Here is a 23,402-nt window from a genome sequence, read left to right as displayed (position 1 = left end):
TTTGCATATTACTTCTCATTATTATTAGTACTGTTTTTTAAATATAAAAAACCGAAAAGAGAAAAATGATCCTCTGTCATCCTTTACGAATCAACGAGAATAAATTCTAATTTTGGTAAATAACTTTTTCATGGTATAAATACTCATAATTGGATGATCAATTATTGTTGATCTATGCATATAACGAATATTTATTTGCTAATGGAGATATATTTTTGAAGTATAAGAAATTTATTTAAGAGAGAAATATGTATCTCCGGTTATTTGATCCTCTAAAACATATACGTTTACTTATGGTCAAGTCATGGTTCTTATCGCTCAATTGTGGTATGGCAAAAGAAGCGACTGTAGAAATGGTATGCTTACGTCATTGACGAATCTTAAATTCAATCATAATTTCATCTTAAGAGTTGACACAATGGGTCATTGGAGTTACTCGAGATCTCGACATTGTTATTTGAGTTGATAACGTTACTGCACGTACCATCGACAAAGCTGTTCTATTCGATTAACAGAGTTCTTTTGCTTATTTACAGAGTTATGATCTCTATAGATTAGAAAAAGGACCACCGCAAAAGGCAACATTCAATGATGAGGATGCCACTTATATTTTGAAAACGATGCACTATATACGAAGAATGGAAAATAAAATAGCTGAGATGTACAGGTTGCGACTGATCAATGGATTCTGTCATTTATACGCTGGCCAAGTGAGCTCAAAACATTTGAATCATTTTTTTTTTATTAAAATTTTTTGTTCCCTTGTTTCGTTCTGAGACCCATTTTTCGAAGAGAGAACAAAAGGAATTATTACATATTATTAAATATAACAATACTATATATTATAATACTATACTCTCTTTCTGGGTATCTCATTTTATAAAATATATCCAAATATTTCCAAGATCCTATTGGTTTTTTAAACAAATGTTCTTTTACATACTATACATTATTATTTATATTATTCAATAAATTTACTTAGTTATACTATACTACATATAACTTATACTTAAAAAAACATGAAAAACTTCGAATATTAAATAATAATATTCGTGTCATTACATGGTATTATAGGGAGTTAATATTAAAAAGTAAGTAGATGAACGTGATATGACGTAATATGGTTCAATATAGTAATACATGTAATAATCATCGTTGAATATTGATAGGAAGCTGTTGCAATAGGCTGCAAAATGGCATTAAAGGACAATGATACTCTAATAACAGCTTATCGCTGTCATGCTTTCGCTCTGCTTTTCGGTGGATCTGCTCGTACAATTATGGCAGAATTAATGGGACGAAAAACTGGTATTTCCAAAGGCAAAGGTGGATCTATGCATATGTACGCACCAAAATTTTATGGAGGTGAAGGAATCGTCGGTGGACAGGTGAATAGACTAATAGAAAAAATATTACTATTGATTAAAGAACATTATTATTTAATAACATATTTATTATTGAGTAATATTTTTGTTTTTTTAATGTAATTTTCGTTTGCCTCAATTTGAAACATTTTATTTTGTAATTTCTTTGCAATTATTTTATTTAAGAAAAATTATGTTACGTCATAATATCTATATTCGTGTAATCTTGGATAAATTTCGTTGTTAATAAAAATAAATCTTTTTTTCTCTTTATCCTCCAAAATGTTCATATAAATCACGTTTTATATTAGAATAAAAAATTTAAGTCGATACTTTCTTACTCTTTCATTTCGATTAGTTCTTCTTTCGATTAATTATTAGACTATACAGCCATTAATTACAAGTTAACTTAAAAAAAAAAAAAAAAAAAAAGAATCTTAACAAAAATATTTTATATGTAAAAGATACCAATAGGTACAGGTCTTGCATTTGCCCATAAATATAACGGCATTGACGGAGTATCCATTTCATTATACGGTGACGGTGCAGCCTCTCAAGGTCAGATATACGAGGCATGGAATATGGCCAAATTATGGAATCTCCCGGCCATATTTATCTGTGAGAATAATCAATATGCCATGGGTACACAACTCCATCGTCATTCAGCTAATACAAAGTTCTACACTCGAGGTGATTTAATACCTGGTATAAAGGTAATTATAATCCCATTAATCTTTTACAAATTATTACTTTGAAATCATGAAAAATTTAAATCACTGTTAATAGTAAATAATTTTCTAGGTCGACGGAATGAAAGTGATTAACGTTCGAGAAGCTGTAGTATTTGCCAGAGATTATGCAATTCATAATGGTCCAATCATTTTAGAAGTATCAACTTATCGTTATTATGGACATAGCATGAGTGATCCTGGTGTTGGATATCGTACCAGAGATGAAATTAAATCCGTACAAAGTGAACAAGATCCTATCTTGCTTTTCACAAAACTTGTCGTTGATAATGGACTGAAAACTCAAAATGAAGTTGAGGTATATATATATATATATATATATATACATAAATATATAAATAAACAAATAAATAATAAATAATCATTTTGTATATATACATACATATAGTGAGAGGTAAAAGTTTGGAAACGTGCAATTATCTCAGAAAATATTAATATATTCAAAAAATATATGAAAATATATCTCGCACGAGAAGAGTAAGATATTAAAAAAAAATTTATTAACTGATTATAATTATTTGATCTCGCAATGACTTTGAAAATCATGATTAAGATCCATTTAAAAATCTTAAATGGAAATTCATATTTTTTATTACATATTATTGTAACTGAAGTCTAATAATATATCAATATTTTCTGAGATAATTAACTATTCCGAAACTATTTGCTCTTTATTGTATATATACATTAATGATATATAATAATATTGACATTTATAATTTGATTTTAAATTCTTATCATATTAGGAAATACGAAAAGAAATGCATAAGGAAGTTGACGCTGAGGCGGAATTAGCAAAAGCCGATCCATGGCCAGAATTGACTGAAATTGCAAAGGAAGTGTATTCTAAAACATTGGAAAAATTAAGGGGTAAAGCACCCTGGGAAACCTATTGAAAAAGAATTTCTCCCTAAATGAATTATTTGGATCATATCTCGTCTCTTTTTACGCGTTTACTTTTAATATATATACACTATCGTATTTTATTTATTTATTTATTTATTTATTTACATACAATATATAAAAAAAGACTCGCATTATGAATTTAATATATATATATATATATATATATATATATATATAATCTTTTTTTAAATCTTAGTTTTAACAAACGTAAGAAATAAAAAAAAAAGAAAGAAAGAAAGAAAGAAAAAAGAGAAAGGAAACGATGTTTCATTTCAAAAGACTAAGACAAATATCATCTTTTTACTCCAGCAATTAATCAGAATTGAAATCAATTAACGCTTGTTTCTCTCTCTCTCTCTCTCGTTGTTAGTTGAAGTTAGGAAGCTCGGAGGCAGTGGCAACGACATTGTCATCTTCGTTCTCGTCAGTCGTTGCAGTCGTTGAAAATGATTGCGGCATAGAGTGTGGAGGGACAAAAGGAAGAAGCGCGCCGAGGTTCTGAGTCAGCTCGTTAAAGAGAACTGTACAGGAGGATCAGAAGTTAAGGCGTGTAAAATAGCAGAAAGAGAGAGAGAGAGAGAAAGAGAAAGAGAGAGAAGAGAGAGAGAAATAGAAAGAGAGAGGGAAAGAAAGAGAGAGAGAGAGAGAGAGAGAGAGAGAGAGAGAGAAAGAGTCTTTGCGGGAGTCTAAGCTCCCGCATTTGTAGACATCGCCCATCGAATTTCAACGATATATGTATATGTTAGTTCTACGTAAATGTAAGCCGAAAGGAGACACGCAAAGTGAGTTTCTTTCCATTCGAAGTGAGAGGTAGTAACGATTGAAAATGAGTATTCGTGACAAGTATCAATATTAGTTGTGTTCGAGAACGTATCAAACGTATTCACCAGTGATACCAGTTAAATTCAATTTATCCATCATCGAGAATGACATTAATCGTGACGAGTTTGATAAAAATAATATTCTCTTATGATATTATGACAATAATATGAAATATTAAATATTTTATTCTTCGTAAATGCATAGTGATTTCGAAAAAATTATGACGAAGTTAATTAAACATCGTGCAAAGTGAATAACTTAGTAAGAGAAATATACAAATTATTATTATTATATCGTTACATAGTGAATGATCCTTGACCGGTAAAATACGTATGTTTAAGTTTTAAGCAAGTCATCGAATTATTACATGGAAATGTTTCGTCGTCCTTCGTTAGACATCGTGTTTTCGTTGAAACAATAAAAAAAGGATACTATCTTTCTATCTATCCTCTGTCTATCTGTCTGTTTGTCTGTCTGTTTCTCTCTCTGTCCTTCTCTTTCTATTTGTGATTTTAATATATACGAATCAAAATTGAAATTGATTTCATTTAAATTTGTTACTTCCTATCGTGAATTTTTTTTTCGATTTTTTACACTTAGAAATTAATTAAAATAAATAAGAATACATAAAAAGAAATGATAAGGAATATTTTATCATAATATATGTGGATAGAAATGATTTACGAAAATTTGATTGAAAAATTTGTCTCGTTTAATTAAATTTCATTTAACTTTTCATACGAGGAAATTAAGTATAAAAAAAAAAAAAAAAAAAAAAGGGAGGGAAACAGAACCAAATAAAATAAAAGATATAAAAAACTTATTGAAGAGAATATTTCTTTTATAATATTTGATAAGTCCATATGTAAATATTTTGATAAGTCTTATCTAGAGATACCTTCTTCCTGTCGAATTAAATGTACGAATCAAATGTAACAAAGACAATAGTAATATTGTTTATAAAATTCGTTTATTCGAAGATTATTTTCTTTTTTTTTTTTTTTTGTTTTGAGTTTTCATGAAATTCGTTACTTTCTATTTTTTTTTTTTTTTTTTAAGTGTTAAAAACGATATACTACACTATATTAGTGTATACTCGATTGTTTGATCCAAGACGATGCTTATAGACGTAATGATTATATTCATCGAATAGAATCTCGATGTGTAATCGTTTGGACAAAAATCAACGTCGTTAAAAAGTGGAAACAATAACAATACTTTACGTTCCACGAGTAGACAACGCGTAAAAGAAAAATGGGCCTTGACGCAGAACTCACTGTTATACTTCATGGTACGTGTTAATTAAACTAAAAGACTTCTTTATTTTCTTTAGTCTAATTTCTTTAGTCAATTAAAGGAATTTCGTGTTTATATTCATCTTTTCAATTTCATTAGTCGCCTAAAAAATGTTTTTCTTTTTTTTGTTCTTACTCGGCTAAAAGAATTTTTTATTCTATTTAATTATATTATTTTTATTGATTTCACTTAGGTCGATTAAAAAAATTATTTATTTTATTAGTCTTATTGATTGACTGAAATTATTTTTTTGTTTATTTTTTTAATTTTTGATCATTATCATAATTCGCAGAGATCGTACAATTTCTCGAATTTCTTCGAGAAGCAAATTTATCGGGTACAATGGAGACCATACGAGAGAATTTATTGTTACGATCTAAAAACGCCTTGAGTGTTCTTACGGGAACCGAAAGTACAGCATCGTCAACTGAACATTATCTCCATATGAATGCTAGCTCGAAAGGTTTGTTACCCATGAATATTGGAGAAATAAATGTATCCGACGTGCAAGAGTACGTCGGTAAGGAGGAAACGATATCTCAAAGTCAAAACCGTCCTATATCCCAAATACATTATGATTATTACGAAACATTCCGATTGATGACCGAGGATGATAAAAAAAAAGAACTTGGAGAATATCAAGAGAACGCGCTCATTAATATTTATTCCAATTTATCTGGTGCACAGGCGAAAAGCAAATCTTTAAAATGTGGACCATTATTCCGCAAGGAAGGCAAAAAATTATTTGTTTTTGAACAATATCGAATCAATTGGGTCGGCAAGTATATATATATACAAATACATCAATATCTACAAATATAAATAATTGTATCCTCTCTTTCTGCGTTTAGCCATATTTAAATGAAATTCTTGACGTGTTCTCTCTCAGCATTGGTAGGAAGTCATTTGTTGATCTACGGAAACGAACGAAGTAATAAGCCTTACAGTATTCAAGGAATTCGCGGTTATTCTGGTCGACCAGCGCCTAATATTGTTCCACGTGATCAAAAAAGAAGCGAGGCAGCATTTGAAATTTTCAAACCTGGTAATAAAACATTACAAGTAAGAGAGATTGAATTACCTTTATTTCTTTTTGTTCTTTTTCCTACTTCTTCCTTCATTCATCTATGATATATCCTTATTAATAGTTTATCGCAAGAACGCCAAAAGATATGGAACAATGGGTTGCCATGGTTTGTCAAGTTGGTTCTAACGAGATCAAACTTGATCTTGGACTTAATACAAAAGAAGATGTATCTTTGGTATCTTCCTCTGGAATAGTTAATGAAACGGACGAGATTATTGCAAAAGATCGTCTCGTAGATTCAACGAAATTACAAACGACCTTCTTGAACATTAACGAGAATAAGACCATTGAACCTGATCATGAAAGCAAAGTTCAAACGAGTGAGAATACGAGTCCTCCTCCGTTACCAATTCGTATATCACGAAAACTTCCATCGTTACCTCCGAGTAATATAATTTCGTCATATGAGATGATGGACGACGAAGATGATATTTATCACAAAATAGAAGATCTCGGTGATGGTACGTGTTATCAGAATTTAGTGTCGAAGAATCAAAAAGAGACGACAATTGTTGAAAAATCGAAGAAAATCACTGCTGCTTACGATGACGTCCAAACGATTCTAGGAAAAAATCGTAAACATACGAAATCTAAATCGAAAGAGGAGAATGTATCCAATACGATGGAAAATGAAATGATACGTTTTGATGAAACTTACGACGATATAAGCAGCTCCTCCGTTATAAAAGAGAAAAAGAATTGTGAATCTCTTCAAGAAGATGTCATCAACTTTAATGAATCACAGACACCAACCTCATTGGTATCATATGATGACGTTGAGGTAAGATTAAAATTTATAATTCATTCGATATGTAAAATTTAAAATATATTTTCAATTTTTTCCTTTTCTTTACTTATATAGACCCTGATAAATACTCCATCGCCTGGTAATAAGGCGAAGGATAAAAATGAAGAAGTACAAAAAAAAACACCGAATAAAAAATCATTTTTGGATAGAATGAGAAATAAGAAAGAATCGCCACAAAAAAAAGAGAAGATAATAGTCGCTCAACGAGAAACATTGACGCCGCCTTCGCAAATTATTCAGGAAAAGGAAATTACTACGTACGACGATGTCTCTGATTTGATTATTAAAGAAACGTCCACGTCCAATGAAATGCCCGAATATACTTGTCCGCCAGCACCGAGACCTGTATATAAGCCACCGAGACCTGCATATAAGCCATCAACAATAATCTTGCCTGTTCAAGAAGAATTTTATGATGATGTTAACGGATGTCATGAAAAAAAAAATGTAAGTATATGACGATAGAATTATCTCTATACTTACATTTATATTAAAAATTATGCATTCGTTCCAACAGCAACAAATGCAATCTGATATTCAAAAGCTTGAGAAAAGGATATCGAACGACTGTGAACATTATAAGTTACCGAGAAACAATACGTGGCAACAAGTTGAATCATCTCAAACGGAAGAACAAATTTATGACGACGTAGCTATTTTAGCAAATTTCACGGCACGTCAGAAAGAAATATCAGAGGAGAACAAGGATCAAGATCTTTCGAGAACATCTATTAGTCCAGATAAAAGGTCATGGAATAGATTTGTAACTAGCAGAAAGCATAGATCAAGTGATTCCATCGGTTCTGTAACAAATAAGAGAGTATCTAACGAGATTACAGATCTTGATTGTTATGAAGAGCAACAGAATTTTTCTCGGAAGAATACGTTTCAGAAATTAATTAATAAAATGGAGAATTCATTTGGTAAAGTATCTCCGACAAGAGCAGTACCAACGACATCCATGAACAAAACTTATGGATTAAATACATCGTCCTGAGATGTAAATGATTGGAACAGACTATAATATGTTGATATTATATACGAAATTTTATTTCTTTCCCTGTTCGTACATCTCTAAAAAATAATCCATATATACCATGTAGATATTATACTTACAACAGTAAAAATACCTATGATTTGATATAATATGAAAAAAGAAAAAAAATTACAATAACACTGAATGTGCATTATTTTATAAAAAATAAATCATATAATAGTTAAAATGTAATATATCAAAAGTGTTATGTGCCATTCTACTGATAAGTGGTGAATCATGAGTTAAAATAAATTTAAGAAAAATAATGTATAATAAAATACATCCTGTCTGAGATATATCTGATGTCACGCACAGGTTAATGATATTACAAACAAAGGCTACAATATATATTGTTATAGATAATATTAGATAATATCTGTTAAATTGTAACCATTGTAAATATCATTTATAGTCTTACAAGCATGATTCATCCATTTCATTAAAATCTGGCTTTTATTTTGTAATAATTCTGTGCCATACCTTTGATAAGTTTTCAGAAATATACCTGTGTGCTTTTCTATGTAATCCATAATTGTATATGATAGTTCTTTATTATATAGAGGAAGGATTATTATCAAAGAGCCAAAGACAATGCCAAACATGACTGTCCATAGGAATAGTGAAGTAAGTATCCTACATAGTGCTAAATATAAATGATAAGACATTAAAGTAAATAGATGAATATGATTAAAATAATGTATTAATGTAAATTATTGTAGAATATTGGAAATACTTGCCAGCAGAAATGCAATGCTTTTGGTTTTGCTCATTAAATGTTTCTTTTGAACTATCCATCTTATTCTCTATATTTTCAGACACTTTACATTCCACTTCTGATTTGTTCTTATTCAAATTCTTTTCAACTTCTTTGTCCGTGTGTTTCTTCTTCTTTTTCTTTTTTGATTCTTTTTTTGTTGTATCATTATCATTATCTTTATTGGCAACTACTGACATCTCTATAAGACAACAAAATAATGAAATAATAACATTAAAAAATATAACATTAATAAATAGATAATTTATAAAATATTAAGACAAAAAAAAAGCTTACTATTTAACTTAGCATTAAGTCTACGTAACTTTTCCTCTTCTACGGAACGTTTGACATTATTTAAATATTCTACAACATTACGAGCACAATTTTTACACTCTTCTGCATTATTACATGGGCCAGCAATACTTGCAACAGAAGGTGTTAATGGATTTTCTTTTAGATCCAGCCATCTTAGATTCTTCAATTCGCTGAGACTCAAAGGTAAACGGCTTATCTGTAACAATGGTCTACAATAACTTGCAGTTATTTTTTATTTATGTATGCAAAACAAATTTTATAATACCTGATTAGCATACAGATCCAAATATTTTAATTGCGTCATTTCACCAAAGTTCTCAGGAATTTCCGTTAACATATTTTTACTTAGATCTAACTTCAATATTTGTTTAAGTATGACAAAATTATTCTGAAAAAAAAAGTTGTTTTTGAAATTATAATCATTTTTATATTATAGAAATATCGTTTAATGCTTAGTAAAAGACTTACAGGTAATGTAACTAAGAAATTATTAGATAAGTCTAAATATGTCAGTTTTCTAACAGTTGCCTGCAACATAAATTAAACAATAATATTCTTCATTAATTACATTATATATTAAATATGGTAATCATATCAAGAAAAAATATCAATTCTTTAAAAAAATTATATGGAATATTTCACTTACAATTTCTTCCACAGGCACTTCATCCAGGTCACATAAACTAAGATCTAAATTTTCATCCTTTAATCTATTTCCTATATTTTTTAGCTTCATTATGAAAATATGTATATTTAATTCCTGTCAATTGCTATAAATTCAATGGTATTCTTTTTAAAATTCGTTTATTTTCGCTTAAAGATATTCTGTATCTAAAAAAAAAAAACTAAAATATCTTTGAATATCTTCAATTTACTTTCTACATTTTCAACAACTATTATACTTTCATATTTATATCAAAATTACCGGCTAGTTATAATTATTCACTTTTTAAACTTTTCTGTATCCAGCCGGAACATCAACGTGTCAACATATAACGCAAAAAAAGATTATACCAGGAATACCAACGTCATCTATTATAAAATTATTATTGAGTCAATACAAGTATAATTATCATATTTTATTCGCATGTAACTTATTTTAAATCGATTAATCCAAACACAGAAGTAAGTTTTATCTATATAATAAAAATAAAATAAACAAATTATTCAATATTCAATTATAATTACATATATTAATATGTTCAGATTGATTTTTTCAAATAAAAATTATATAAAATATTTAACATATCGTGATTTATGATTTAACGTAATTAATCATAATAAAAATGTTTAATTAATCAATTGAATATATTATAAAGTATAGTTCTTATGTAACGCAAGAATATTCGTCGAATGAACTATGTTTAAGATGGCGATGCTACTGTCAGAAATCTGAATAAGCGCATGCCTGTGCAAGTCCGTGCTTTTATCGTGAGTCGTGAGATCGAGAGCGAGGTGTGGTTTTTGCGGTTACATTTGTAGCCCACTGTCGAGGAGTACTTCGTCAGTGCGAGCCGTTTAAAATACGAAATCAAGATGATCGGACGTCTTCCTGCATGTGTTATCGACGTTGGTACAGGGTAAATATATCTATATTTCAAAGAAAATTATGCAGCTTCTTTTAACTACGATAACATAATAGTAGTTAAAATATGAAAAGGGAAATAATTTTAAAATGATTTTTCTTATCTTTTTAAATTTACTATTAAATATATACTTTTATTTTTTCATAATAAAATATTTTCCTTTGCTTATTTTTTCCTCTCTTTTTCCATAAGAAATCATTCAAAAAATTTAAGTTATTTCATTATTATTTACTATTTTATGGATTAGGATCAAATGAAAAAACTGTCATCTAATATATTTTTATAGATACACAAAATTAGGCTTCGCAGGAAATAAAGAACCACAACTTACTATACCATCTGCAATAGCCATTAAAGAAACAGCCAAAGTTGGCGATAATAATGCTAGAAGAATTACCAAAGGAGTAGAAGATTTAGATACCTACATTGGAGATGAGGCATTTGAAGCAACTGGTTATTCTATTAAGGTTTGTATGGAATGATAGATACGAAATAAAGATTATTATTTACTATAAATAATTTTCTTTTTTCCTTTGTCTTCTACATATGTAGTATCCAGTTAGACATGGATTGGTCGAAGATTGGGATTTAATGGAAAAATTTCTTCAGCAATGCATATTCAAATATTTGAGGGCAGAACCTGAAGATCATTATTTCTTGCTTACCGAACCACCCCTTAATACACCAGAAAATAGAGAATATACAGCAGAAATTATGTTCGAATCTTTTAATGTACCAGGATTATATATTGCTGTGCAAGCAGTATTGGCTTTAGCAGCTTCTTGGACATCTAAAAATGTTGAAGATAGAACATTGACAGGTGTCGTCGTTGATAGTGGAGATGGAGTAACACATGTGATACCAGTAGTAAGTATATTCCTATCTGAATAATTTAAAAAATTTATTTTTGTATATAAATGAATATATACATATATAGTAAATATAATATATTATTTCTTTAGGCAGAAGGCTTTGTCATAGGTAGTTGTATAAAGCATATACCTATTGCTGGTCGTGATATAACATATTTTATACAAAGTCTTTTACGAGAACGTGAAATTGGAATACCTCCTGAACAATCATTAGAAACAGCTAAAGCTATAAAAGAAAAATATTGTTATATTTGTCCTGATATTTCTAAAGAATTTGCAAAATATGACAGCGATCCTACCAAAATAAAAAAGTATGAAGGTATCAATAGTATCACGAAACAGCCTTTCATTGTAGATGTTGGGTATGAAAGATTTTTAGGACCTGAAATATTTTTCCATCCTGAGGTATAAAGCATACAAAGATTGTTTAAATACGAGACTACAAAATTTTATCATCTTTTAATTATATAATAATTTTTAGTTTTCCAATCCTGATTTTACAACACCACTTAGCGAAATAGTTGATGATGTCATACAAAACTGTCCAATAGATGTCAGAAGACCATTATATAGTAACATTGTTTTATCAGGAGGTTCTACAATGTTTAAAGATTTTGGAAGAAGATTACAACGTGACATTAAAAGGATTGTTGATGCTCGTTTAAAACTTAGTGAAACATTAAGTGGTAGCCATATCACAGTAAGTCTGTTAAAAAATAATAAATTATGATCTCAATATATATATATATATATATATATATGTGTGTAATTTTTTTAGCCGAAACCTATAGACGTGCATGTAATATCACATCATAAACAACGTTGTGCAGTATGGTACGGAGGTGCACTCTTAGCTAGTGACCCAGAATTTTATACAGTATGTCATACCAAAAAAGATTACCAGGAAAATGGACCTGGAATTTGTCGTTATAATCCAGTATTCCACAGTATGGTATAAAATAAGGAGTTCATGAAATTAGGTCTTGTGGAACAATGATGAACATCAATTGTCATACTTAAATTTGACAATATTATTTGAACCATCTATTCCTTTTCTGTTCCCACTATCAGCCTTCAAAGTTTTCCATTGAAGAAAAGAAGTGGGTTTTTTAATGGTGCAATTAATAACTAAAAATGCCCAGTGCATTTAGAGAACGCACATAAATGCATACATCCTCGTGCCGATTGAGCGCATTAAGATAAGCAAACAAAATTTGCATTTAATAAAATTCTAGGAAATGATTAAATTTATAATACGACTAGAAATTAACAATAAGATTATATTACTGAACAATTGTATACATCTGTAAATAAGTACGTTGGAAAATAATAATTTTTTTCTAATGAACACAGGCATTTGGGTAAATTAGAAATTTTGATTAATAGAATATCCTCTATTAGATGTTAATATTACATAACTTATTTATCACTTAGAAAAATTCACAACATATTTGATACCTCTTATATTCATTCCATTATGTAGAATTTTTCCAAAAACAGAATATTACAAACTAAAATTTGCAAGTACATAGGTGAATATGGATTCGATTCGAATTCTACATATGATAGAGAATGGATTCTTAAAGAGTAGATTAACGATGTGAAAGAGTTGGGAAAGAGACTTACTTTCTAAAAAAACTTCAATCGCAATTGTTGCTCTTGAATCGAACAAAATTTAAATCTATTGCACTCTGTTATACCTTTTTATGACGATCGTGGCTGTTACCAATAAATGTAACAACCAATCAGTTAAATACTATCATATATAAATAAAATTATTTAGTTATGCTCAATTCAAATTTCACTGTGATTTATCAATTTATCAGTTGATTGTAAAATAAATGTTCAATACTTTTACAGTTGATAACTACATATTCCAAATATTGTAAATCTTAAAAGAGATATTTTTTTACAATTGCATGACAAATTATCATAAAAACAATAGTAATGCAAACTCGCAGATATGTATTTATATAAATATCTTGAGTTACCTTACGCTCGATCGTCATTTTGATCGCTGTAAACATTTATAGATACTGTATTAGTAATTATATTGTCACTGTTTGTTGTTGTCATTTTAATAATATAGATTGTTGATAATACTTACAACAAATTGAATCCACGGGCAGCAAGATCTTCTGCAACGTCTGCAACTTCTGCAATAGCTGCATCTACATCCCCAAACAATGAAGAAAAGAAAAGGGAAAAAAGATTCCAATTACTTAAATTTCCTCTTTGACCTGTAGTAGGTCGTCCATAAGTATCTATACTGTTAGCAGGTGGTAGTGGATCGTGTAATAACACTGGTGCTGCCTCTTGAATCTTAGATAGATATATAGAAAAAGTAAATAAATAAAAAAAAATAAGTATTTACAGTATTTGTTAAAATATTTTTTTTCTTATCTATCTTGCACATTTTTTATTATTTCATAATGAAAATATACCTCTTGAATGTTGACTGTAATCTCTTTTATATCTGCAAGTATAATGTGTCTTAAAATATTTGTTGGCAAATTCCCCTTATATCGTTCGCCACGTTTTACTTCACAATATTTAACGTAACTATCTTGAGAATCAATCCGATCAAGGACTAAATGTACACATTTTTCCAACCATGGCAAAATATCAGCTTCTTTCCATAAATGAAAACTACGTACTATGTACAAATTTTGTAATTTCTCTAAGGCTACAGAAGTCGTTGTTTTAGCTTTGCTATTGAAAAAATTATGAGCAGTCACCTAGAATATTTATATTTTTAATTATCTTTTATTTTATACAGATATCTTCTTATTTACCTTCGAGTCAGTTTGTACACTACATTTTTCTAATAAGGGCATGAGAACACCTGGAAACATTATGAGAGCATTTTGTAATAATTCATCTGCAGTATCATAATTGCCCAAACAAAAATGTGAAAGAGCCAAACTATAAGCTATATTTGGAAGCTGAGTTAAATTCCTTGCGCTATCCCAAAGATTGCAGAAATCCACAAACCATTCGTACTCTCTGGCTCTTAATGCATAAAAATCAATAAATAGAACAGCTGCTAATGGATCTTGTTGAGGATCAAGTGCTAGCAGCAATTTACAAAACTCTAGGCTTGTTCTGAAATTATAAAAAATCTATGATATTCTTTGTATTTAATATCATATATGTATTTATGTTACTTGTTTATTTATTTACATTACCTGTAACAAGCACGTCCACCAACAAAGATAAGATGTTTAAATAATGTTATAAACAATGCACGATTTAACTGTTTCTTATAATCCAATCTGCAACATGCTGTTGTCATATTAAACAATGGATGAAATGCACACTCTAAACAATACAATGCTCTTTCTGTAAATTCTACAGCCATTGGCAAATCCTCGCTAAGCTTACACAATTCTGCTAATTGCAGTAATGTATCCACATGATAAGAATGAGTATTTATAATATTCTAAAATGATTAGATATATATACATAAATATAATATGCATACTACAAACTTATTATCTTTTAAATAACTTACTATAAGACTTTCAGGATTGGAACTTTCAACAGCTTCAAAGAATTTAGATTGTATCTGCCTATATGAAGAATCATGCTCATAAACAAAATATTGAACATTTTCAACAGATTTCATTGTAGAATCCAAAGACATTGATAATCCAGATTTTCCAATCGGTGGCCAATTCTCTCTTGGAGATACCAACCAAGTTTTCTTTAAGTGACCTATACGTCCTCTATTCCTTCGTTTGCTAACATATTTTATTAAGTCATTAATATAATTTATCAAATATAATAATATATATATATATATATATATTGTTATTTTATAAAAATACCCTTGTTCTGCTTGTATAGTTTTACTTCCAAAAATTCTCTTAAGTTCATTATATGGATTTAATTGTTTATGTTGAACAGTCAGAATACTTTCTTTAGATTTCCCTACAATCCATTGTGGCTTTTCAGAATTCTGTTTGCTAGAACCTGGTAATGGTTCTCCAAGTAGTTGATTTACTTCTCTTACTGTTCTTTCAATTTCATCTATTTCTTCCTCGTCTTCAGGTTTACGTATTTGTGTTTTACCAATATCTGGTTTCCTACGCTTTTTCTTTTTTTTTTTACCTTTAACAATATCTGAATTTGTCTCATTGTGTGTTTCACCCACAGTTTCACTTTCGCTTGGTGAATTATCATTTAACTATAAGAAGAATATTCTATAAATTTAAATATGCTCATACATTTGGGATAACACTAAGTATATTGAAACGTATCAAAAGTAATAAAATTCAATATACCACATCAAACACATTGAATGATTTTGATTTGAAGTTGTCATTTACTGAATTTTCCACATCGCTAACATTTTCTTTATCTCCATCAACGATTACATCTCCACCAAAAACTTTTTTCATATAACGTGTAGACATATTGAGTAAAATCAAAACGTCGATAAATATATTTTTTATCTACATATATATATATATATATATAATTTAATATATACCATATCACCGATGCATAGTTTATTTAAAGATCCTGCAAACGTATTATCATTCAAATTTTTATTAACATTATCTTCTTTCTAAACTATCAATAATAAACACTTCATTTAAGATGAATAAATAATTTCAATAACCTGTTACAAAAATTTTGTAAATATAAATGATAGAAAATAATTGTAAAAGATTTGTTTAAATTGAACCTGATTAAATTACAGATTAAAGAATTTCTTAATATTCCATACGTTCTATACAATGAAACGTCGTAGAACCAACCATGCACGTATATACCAATTTACCAACTGTACTTTTATTACTTTCTTAAAATCCCATATACTAGAACTTTTTTGTTACGTTAAGAAATGTTTCTCCTGTAGTTGATCTAAAAATTCAACGAATCGTTAAATAAGACATACACGTAAAAGAATACATCATAAAATAAGATGACCAATAATAAAGCAACAATCAAAAATATAATTTTCTATAACAATAATATCTATTTTTTCTTTAAAATTTTTTTAATTTCTTAAAATAAAATTTAAATTTATTAAAATGAAGATAACAAACGAGAAAAGCTTAAAATATTTAGAATTTTTGTAACTTTATAATAGTTGGTCAATGATCAATGCAGTAATTAACTTTACAGTATTTTTAGATGTAAAGTTGGTATTTCTGATATTAACGAATAATGTCATGATCAGTTTATATATATATTGTTCCATATTAAGGTTATAAACAGTTTGACAAAAACAATCTAGTGAAAAATTATATTTACTTTTTAATTAATATTATTGTACAATAGATATTCTTGTGATATAATAGAAAATTCTTTATAATTAAAAAAATATGATCAATAATTTACAACCTGAATTTTCATTCTGTTACTGGTATAAGCAATTTATGAAATGTTCTTTAGTAGCTACTATTATAGAAATTCCTGATGAAATTTTGAAATACTTAGAGTATGATATGTTTCTATTACCTTCAGAAGCTATAAAACATAATTCATCTGATAACGAATGGAATGATTCTTCTTTGCAAAATGATGAGGTATTTTATATCTTTTTTTTATTGCTTTATATTTACAAGTATTATAAATATTTATATTGTCGTTTTTAGGACTCTGAATATCAGCCATCATTTCCAGAATTTAGCAAAAGCATACAAGATGTAATTGACGAATATGGATCGGTATTTATTAAAAGTAACTGGAGCTCACCTTGCGTAAGGAGAATACCATATTATTAGATCATATTATTTTTACTGTCGTATTGCTTTTTAATATTTATAATATGCAAATTCATTCTTTATGTTATATCATGTAATTTTCCTAAGGATGCAACATGGGTAGCACCAACAAAGAGTCTAAAGTGTAAGACTTTGGAAGAAGTATATTTACTGTTGAAGAGTTCAGACAGAATAGCAAACGATTTAAGCGTTCTTAAACGTTGGTCCGATAGAGAAAATTATCCTAGACCATGCTTGGTACTGAAACAATGGCAAGATATAAATCCTTGTGCAGAATACAGATGTTTTGTTATAGATGATGAACTTGTTGGTAAATATTATTGCTTAATATTATTAACTAATTAATTTTTTGCACTTTTTTAATATATAACTAATTGTAATACTTACAGGAATTAGCCAGAGAGATATGTCACAATATTATACCTATAACGAGTTAGAAAAGTACAATATAAAAGCTGATATCGAAAAGTTATTCATAGAAAAGATTAAAGGAAACTTTTCATTGACTAGCTGTAAGTTAATACGCATAATTGTATGATTTTTTCTTGGCATGTACAAACGTACATGTAATTTACAATCGTTTCAATTTTATATATAATGCATTTCTCTGTAAATAATTTTCAATCAAATTATTTACAGATTCATTTGATGTTATACGCAATGAGAATAAGAATATAAAAATAGTAGATTTTGGTCCGGTGAATGAATATACTACGAAAGGAACTCTTTTCACTTACGAAGAATTACAAAATCGTATTAACGATGCACCTGAATTTAGATTCATTGCTCAAGATATTGGTATTCAACCAACACAAACGAGACATTTCTGCATTCCGCAAGAAATTAATGAATATTTCCAAACATTTAACGGAAGTTTAACAAGTGCTATTCAAAAGGTAAATAACATTTGTATAATTCTATAATTAAAGATATAATTATCAATAACATATATATTTATATCATTTGAGACTTGTGTGTTTCTTATTTGACTGAATATAATTTTCATTTCTGTTCTTTCTTTCTTCTTTTCTCTTTTTTTTTTTTTTCTTTACAGGAAATAGAAAAACAAAATCAGGAGCAAGATAAAGTGATAGACGGTGATGAAAGTACTTAATGTATATACAATTGCATTAAAATAAGTTCTAAATCTTGTATATATAACATAATGTTATTGTATTATTAATAACTTAATGATCGTTTAATTATCGAAACTCATTAAAGAAGTTGTTTTTCTTTTGTATGACAAATTTTTATAAATAACAATCGATAGTTCAAGATCCAAAGGATAGTTTTTTTGTTCTTAAGGATAATAACACGCGTAGTACTATATTTATTAGATTTCTTAGATAATCACTGCTTTTTTTTTTTCGATAGAATTTTGGTCGAACGTACAAACATAACTGTTGTATATCCTTGGTTTATAAAAACAATTCGTAAATCTGTATATGTACGTGGGAGACGATCACGAACATACAAATGAACACACACGGAAAAGGATGTTTTTAAATACAGAACTTCCATTTTTATTCTGTCAGACCCTCTTCTATCATTACATTACATAAAACGATTAAACGCTATCCTATCGCTTGAAAGAATTATCATAATATTGCAATATTTTTCGAGCCATCGGCTTTACCGAGCGACGTCCCTTATATAGAAAATATGTCTTGTTTATGTACAATATGCAACCCTTTAGACTCAAGTTTGAAAACAAATCCTCGATATATATACCGCCGGACAAGTCTTCGTTATTCACGTTGTACAGTCACATCCATGGAGTGTGTTTCAACATTCTCTCTTTTCTACTCTTTGAAGGATAAATTAAGAAAATTAATAAATGGATATTCTCTTTTGAGAAATCACTATTTCGAAGTGGACCATCATCGGATATATATATATATATATATATATATATATACACATATATATATACATAGACATATACATATACATATATATATATATAGTTTCAGACGCGTATACGATTAATAATACTCTCTATATGTGTGTGTGCCAAAGTTGTGATCAAATTTTCAAATCATTCTCTCTATATTATCATTATTTTTAAATGGCTTCTCTCTTTAATAAAACGGATATCATAGAAGCTGCAATTTGTGCAATATCATCTCATTATTTAACTCCGTATTTTCTCAATCGGGTATATATTTACATATGAACATATGAATCTATTCATTACGCACATGTCTATATGAAAATACGTACATCGATTACGTACATCTATCACGAATAAACGTGGGGTAGGTAGGTAGCCTGTTACGCCCATTTTTGTTTCCCTTGCAAATATGTCGTTTCATAATTGTACACTGCTTTAAAACATGTCATTTTGTGGTCTAATTGGAATATCTATATATATGTATATACATATATATATATATATATATATATATATATATATATATATATATATTTAGATAATTACGAATATACGTATACATACATATATATGTTCATATATATACATACATATATACATACATATGTACATATACATACACATACATACATACATACATATGTACATATACATACACATACATACATACATACATATATATGTACATATAATATAATATAATATAATATAATATAATATAATATAATATAATAATAATAATAATAATAATAATAATAATAATAATAATAATGTTAATAATAATAATAATAATAATAATAATAATAATAATAATAATAATAATAATAATAATAATAATAATAATAATAATAATAATAATAATAATAATAATAATAATAATAATAATAATAATAATAATAATAATAATAATAATAATAATAATAATAATAATAATAATAATAATAATAATAATAATAATAATAATAATAATAATAATAATAATAATAATAATAATAATAATAATGACGCGCGTACCTATAACAAAAAAATGTTCCCTTAACACCCGTGTTTTCACAGTATTCGCTTAATTAAAAGTATGCATACGCGGGGTTATCTTTTTTTCTATTTTATTATTATGTTTCGGACATGACTGTACCATATGGTCTTTTTTTCGTTATTATTTTTCTTCTTTTTTATTTATTTATTTATTTATTTATTAATTTAATTTTTTTCCATTTTTTATTTTTAGCGCTTTTATCGCAATTATATTTTCCTTCTCGCCGGCACATGTACCTTTTCAATAAATTCGCATCTCTACTAATAATTTATTTACTTTTAACAGATTTGTGCTAAACGACAATACGTAGCTTAATAAATGTACGTTGTTTTTTTTGCAGTGCATGGCCGTTTCTGGGTTATTGCGATTCCCTTTTTTATTTATTTTCTTTTTTTTCTTTTCGTTTGTTTGTTTGTTTTTTTTTCTTGTTTGTTTATACATACATATCCTGCTAATTTAATCATCGTCATTTTTTTCTTTCTTTCACCTTTTTTTAAATCCTTCACGCTACACACCACCCACCATATCGCCCGTTTGTTTATTCGGTAATAAAGTGACGTACAACGATCCAAATACTGTTAGGGTGTTTGTGAGTGACAAAACAGTAGTCTCTTAACAAATATACGTTACAAAAACTCTTAAGTGTTATCGCTTAACGGCCTCTGTGTAAAGCGGTTCATATTTATTTTATTTTATTTTATTTTATTTTATTTTATTTTATTTTTTTGTTTAATTATCTTTCTTGTTTAAGTACCTGCAGCTACCTTTGGAAAACTTTGCTTATCTTTTAAAGTATCTCCCGTTCTCACAACCCCATCCCATCATCTCATCCCTTCATTCATATCAACTTCTTCTCCCTTTTATTCTTTTTATTAATGCTTTTTTTTGTCTCCGTTTTTTCATTGCTACGATTTATAACATTCTCGTCTATTATAAATGCGGTTGGTACGACTAATATTTAAATGGCGAAAGGCCACAAAGGCTCGTCTCACCCGAAAAAAAATTAATACACGCTTTTGTTTATTTTATTTCTCTCTCTCTCTCTCTCTCTCTCTCTCTCTCTCTCTTTCTCTCTCTTTGTTGTCGCATTAGGGCTACAAATTATTTGCACTTCTTTTCAAAAAATACGTATCTATTTAAGTGCGAAGATCGCTCCTAATTTACACGCAAAGATACGATCCCCTCCCCTAATATCTCTTTCTTTTAGCGCTGTTCTCCATCTTTTTTCTCTTCCTTCCCCACTTTCTATTTAATAGTATGTTTTTCTTGATCTCTCTCTCTCTCTCTCTCTCTCTCTCTCTCTTATTGTTTTTATTTTTCTTGTCTTTTCTTTCCTTTTCATTTCGTTTGTTTTGTTGTTGTTGTTGTTATTGTTGTGTTTGTGTTTGTTTAATATACAGGAAGATAGAGCTCATTCTTATTCTTAAATATCGGGAATAAATAGGAAACTAAGCTTTTTCGTTTCTCGATCCTATCATTTGTCGTCCCACTTTATATTATACAACAAGTCATGCCCCACTGAAAGCGAAACTAACATCGCCAAATCGCGATTTTTCTTTTATTTATTTATTTATTAATTAATTTTTTCTTTTTCTTATTCTCTTCCCTATACCCACCCCCCCAGCCCCTATAAATACTCGATTTCGAAGGATTCCGGCGGTGAAACTGAAGAATTGCAATTAGAAAATCAAGATATATATATATACATATATGATATATATATATGTGTATGTGTGTGTGTGTATATGTATATAAGTTTTATGTATTATACAATCGTGTGTTATCGGATATAGATAATAGAGCTATGAAAGATATAGATATAGATCTAACGCATAAACATGGTCTTGATCTTCAAATTTATATATCACGTAGATAGATCAATATAATTTTTAAATCGATAATATCGATCATTGGTTTTTATGAAATTGGTATCGATTGTTCATTTCAATTCTGGTCGAATAGTTTTTTATTGATCAAAAAAAGAAAAAAAAGAGAGAAAATATCTTTTTAAATAATTAAAAAGATAATAATAACAATAATAATAAAAAAAAAATAATAATAATAAGAATAATAATAATAAGAAGAATAAGAATAATAAGAATAATAAGAATAATAAGAATAAGAATAAGAGAGAGAGAGAGAGATATGTCAACTATATAACTTACTTTAATTAAAATCGAGTAAATGTATGTATTTTTTTTTATGGTTGTTTTTAAAAATCGACGAAAACAAGAACAGAAAAAATGATTAAAAAGACTCTCTCATGTAGCATGTTCTTTGTTATTTAAATAGTAATAATTTGTTATTTTGTTATTGCCTGTTTATTAAACAGTGTGAATAATTACGGAACGAGGTTTCACCGCCTGGCGTATCACGAAATGCGGAGAGTAATAGTTTGTTCGGTTTTTTTTCTTTTTTTTTCTTTTTTTTTTTTTCTTTTTTTCTTTTAAACCCTCTTCTCAGAGTACCTATATACGATGTGACCCTTTATACGTACACAAGTTAGATTCATTATCAATAAAATGTTGTTTTTTTATTTTTTTCTTTCTTTCTTTCTTTCTTTTTTGTTGTCATTCACACGTCACAATAGCACACGGATTATATATATACATATATATATATATATATATATATGTATGTATGTATGTATGTATGTATATGTATATATACATATAAAGAAAAGAAAAGAAAAGAAAAGACGATGATATAAACCTGTCACTCTGAAATAAGATGAAGCGTTTTTGTACTAAAGTGCAGCGATATATAATATTACTTTTAATGAATTACCTACGCAATGTACAATTGTGGATTTTTTTCTTTTTTTTTTTCTTCTTCTTCTTTTTATACATGCACCATGACAAGGTATGGTCGGGCCGTACAACAGACAACGGTTATAATATATTATCTTTATTGCGACACGCATACGTATACTCACACACATACGCTCTCTCTTTATTTTTCTTTCTTTCGCTCTTCATTCACAAATCATTGCATATATCATTCTCTCTCTCTCTCTCTCCCTCCCTCTCTCTCTCGCTCTCTCTCTCTCTCTCTCTCTTTCTTTCTCTCTCTCTCTCTCTCTCTCTCTCTCTCTCTCTCTCTCTCTCTCTCTCTCTCTCTCTCTCTCGTCGTATAG

At 28.3% G+C, this 23,402-nt stretch overlaps 6 protein-coding genes across 8 annotated transcripts; 4 read left to right on the top strand and 2 right to left on the bottom strand.

Moving 5' to 3' along the window:
* The first annotated feature begins 304 nt into the window (after positions 1 to 304).
* Positions 305 to 3,142, top strand: LOC118440929 (pyruvate dehydrogenase E1 component subunit alpha, mitochondrial). The gene is made up of 6 exons (XM_085657645.1): positions 305 to 409; positions 516 to 710; positions 1,170 to 1,388; positions 1,829 to 2,077; positions 2,166 to 2,411; positions 2,860 to 3,142. Exons 1-6 carry the CDS (start codon positions 305 to 307, stop codon positions 3,007 to 3,009), a joined length of 1,164 nt encoding a protein of 387 aa, XP_085513771.1. The 3' UTR covers positions 3,010 to 3,142.
* A 1,775-nt stretch (positions 3,143 to 4,917) lies between these two features.
* On the top strand, positions 4,918 to 8,168 carry LOC118440712 (uncharacterized). The gene is made up of 6 exons (XM_085657734.1): positions 4,918 to 5,132; positions 5,430 to 5,915; positions 6,027 to 6,199; positions 6,286 to 7,005; positions 7,087 to 7,479; positions 7,550 to 8,168. Exons 1-6 carry the CDS (start codon positions 5,096 to 5,098, stop codon positions 8,027 to 8,029), a joined length of 2,289 nt encoding a protein of 762 aa, XP_085513860.1. The 5' UTR covers positions 4,918 to 5,095; the 3' UTR covers positions 8,030 to 8,168.
* Positions 8,061 to 10,149, bottom strand: LOC118440715 (uncharacterized). Its single transcript, XM_035864127.2, has 6 exons — positions 9,787 to 10,149; positions 9,609 to 9,668; positions 9,406 to 9,528; positions 9,120 to 9,336; positions 8,806 to 9,024; positions 8,061 to 8,711 (listed from the first exon to the last, which is right to left on the bottom strand). The coding sequence occupies exons 1-6, from the start codon at positions 9,874 to 9,876 to the stop codon at positions 8,434 to 8,436; spliced, it is 987 nt and encodes a 328-aa protein (XP_035720020.2). The 5' UTR covers positions 9,877 to 10,149; the 3' UTR covers positions 8,061 to 8,433.
* A 38-nt stretch (positions 10,150 to 10,187) lies between these two features.
* On the top strand, positions 10,188 to 12,946 carry Arp3 (Actin-related protein 3). The gene is made up of 7 exons (XM_035864126.2): positions 10,188 to 10,265; positions 10,510 to 10,720; positions 11,013 to 11,193; positions 11,279 to 11,593; positions 11,689 to 12,003; positions 12,080 to 12,298; positions 12,377 to 12,946. The coding sequence occupies exons 2-7, from the start codon at positions 10,677 to 10,679 to the stop codon at positions 12,554 to 12,556; spliced, it is 1,254 nt and encodes a 417-aa protein (XP_035720019.1). The 5' UTR covers positions 10,188 to 10,265; positions 10,510 to 10,676; the 3' UTR covers positions 12,557 to 12,946.
* A 98-nt stretch (positions 12,947 to 13,044) lies between these two features.
* Nulp1 (Nuclear localized protein 1) lies at positions 13,045 to 16,388 on the bottom strand. Of its 3 annotated transcripts, none has more exons than XM_035864125.2 (9): positions 16,226 to 16,362; positions 15,885 to 16,125; positions 15,429 to 15,787; positions 15,113 to 15,341; positions 14,787 to 15,040; positions 14,394 to 14,703; positions 14,043 to 14,336; positions 13,706 to 13,920; positions 13,045 to 13,615 (listed from the first exon to the last, which is right to left on the bottom strand). In XM_035864125.2, exons 2-9 carry the CDS (start codon positions 16,014 to 16,016, stop codon positions 13,591 to 13,593), a joined length of 1,818 nt encoding a protein of 605 aa, XP_035720018.1. In that variant the 5' UTR covers positions 16,017 to 16,125; positions 16,226 to 16,362; the 3' UTR covers positions 13,045 to 13,590. The 3 variants fall into 3 exon arrangements, with proteins under 3 accessions (XP_035720018.1, XP_085513862.1, XP_085513861.1); XM_085657736.1 differs by having other exon boundaries at positions 16,334 to 16,351; XM_085657735.1 differs by having other exon boundaries at positions 15,885 to 16,388.
* Positions 16,389 to 16,797: 409 nt separating this feature from the next.
* LOC118440905 (translation initiation factor eIF2 assembly protein) lies at positions 16,798 to 18,801 on the top strand. The gene is made up of 6 exons (XM_035864637.2): positions 16,798 to 17,138; positions 17,208 to 17,312; positions 17,424 to 17,646; positions 17,726 to 17,848; positions 17,976 to 18,232; positions 18,391 to 18,801. Exons 1-6 carry the CDS (start codon positions 16,935 to 16,937, stop codon positions 18,448 to 18,450), a joined length of 972 nt encoding a protein of 323 aa, XP_035720530.2. The 5' UTR covers positions 16,798 to 16,934; the 3' UTR covers positions 18,451 to 18,801.
* The last annotated feature ends 4,601 nt before the right edge of the window (positions 18,802 to 23,402 follow it).

This window comes from Vespa mandarinia, chromosome 6 (assembly GCF_050613455.1).
Source record: "Vespa mandarinia isolate Hongniang chromosome 6, ASM5061345v1, whole genome shotgun sequence".
Lineage (NCBI taxonomy): Eukaryota > Metazoa > Arthropoda > Insecta > Hymenoptera > Vespidae > Vespa > Vespa mandarinia.
Note: the sequence above shows the minus strand (reverse complement) of the source record. Positions and strands in the feature narration are given on the sequence as shown.

Bases quoted from the DNA above. Each gene is read 5' to 3' on its own strand.
- LOC118440929 (XM_085657645.1), top strand. From the start codon at position 305: ATGGTTCTTATCGCTCAATTGTGGTATGGCAAAAGAAGCGACTGTAGA. The intron at 1,389-1,828 runs GTGAATAGACTA...TATATGTAAAAG, and splicing joins AAGGAATCGTCGGTGGACAG to ATACCAATAGGTACAGGTCT. The intron at 2,078-2,165 runs GTAATTATAATC...ATAATTTTCTAG, and splicing joins ATTTAATACCTGGTATAAAG to GTCGACGGAATGAAAGTGAT.
- LOC118440712 (XM_085657734.1), top strand. From the start codon at position 5,096: ATGGGCCTTGACGCAGAACTCACTGTTATACTTCATG. The intron at 6,200-6,285 runs GTAAGAGAGATT...CCTTATTAATAG, and splicing joins CTGGTAATAAAACATTACAA to TTTATCGCAAGAACGCCAAA. The intron at 7,480-7,549 runs GTAAGTATATGA...TCGTTCCAACAG, and splicing joins GATGTCATGAAAAAAAAAAT to CAACAAATGCAATCTGATAT.
- LOC118440715 (XM_035864127.2), bottom strand. From the start codon at position 9,876: ATGAAGCTAAAAAATATAGGAAATAGATTAAAGGATGAAAATTTAGAT. The intron at 9,337-9,405 runs GTATTATAAAAT...CCATTGTTACAG, and splicing joins TGGATCTGTATGCTAATCAG to ATAAGCCGTTTACCTTTGAG. The intron at 8,712-8,805 runs GCAAGTATTTCC...ATTTATATTTAG, and splicing joins AAAGCATTGCATTTCTGCTG to CACTATGTAGGATACTTACT.
- Arp3 (XM_035864126.2), top strand. From the start codon at position 10,677: ATGATCGGACGTCTTCCTGCATGTGTTATCGACGTTGGTACAGG. The intron at 11,194-11,278 runs GTTTGTATGGAA...CTACATATGTAG, and splicing joins CAACTGGTTATTCTATTAAG to TATCCAGTTAGACATGGATT. The intron at 12,004-12,079 runs GTATAAAGCATA...AATAATTTTTAG, and splicing joins AAATATTTTTCCATCCTGAG to TTTTCCAATCCTGATTTTAC.
- Nulp1 (XM_085657735.1), bottom strand. From the start codon at position 16,016: ATGTCTACACGTTATATGAAAAAAGTTTTTGGTGGAGATGTAATCGTT. The intron at 14,337-14,393 runs GTAAATAAGAAG...TAAATATTCTAG, and splicing joins GTGTACAAACTGACTCGAAG to GTGACTGCTCATAATTTTTT. The intron at 13,616-13,705 runs GTAAGTATTATC...AAATGTTTACAG, and splicing joins GCCCGTGGATTCAATTTGTT to CGATCAAAATGACGATCGAG.
- LOC118440905 (XM_035864637.2), top strand. From the start codon at position 16,935: ATGATCAATAATTTACAACCTGAATTTTCATTCTGTTACTGGTATAAG. The intron at 17,849-17,975 runs GTAAGTTAATAC...AATTATTTACAG, and splicing joins AAACTTTTCATTGACTAGCT to ATTCATTTGATGTTATACGC. The intron at 18,233-18,390 runs GTAAATAACATT...TTTTCTTTACAG, and splicing joins TAACAAGTGCTATTCAAAAG to GAAATAGAAAAACAAAATCA.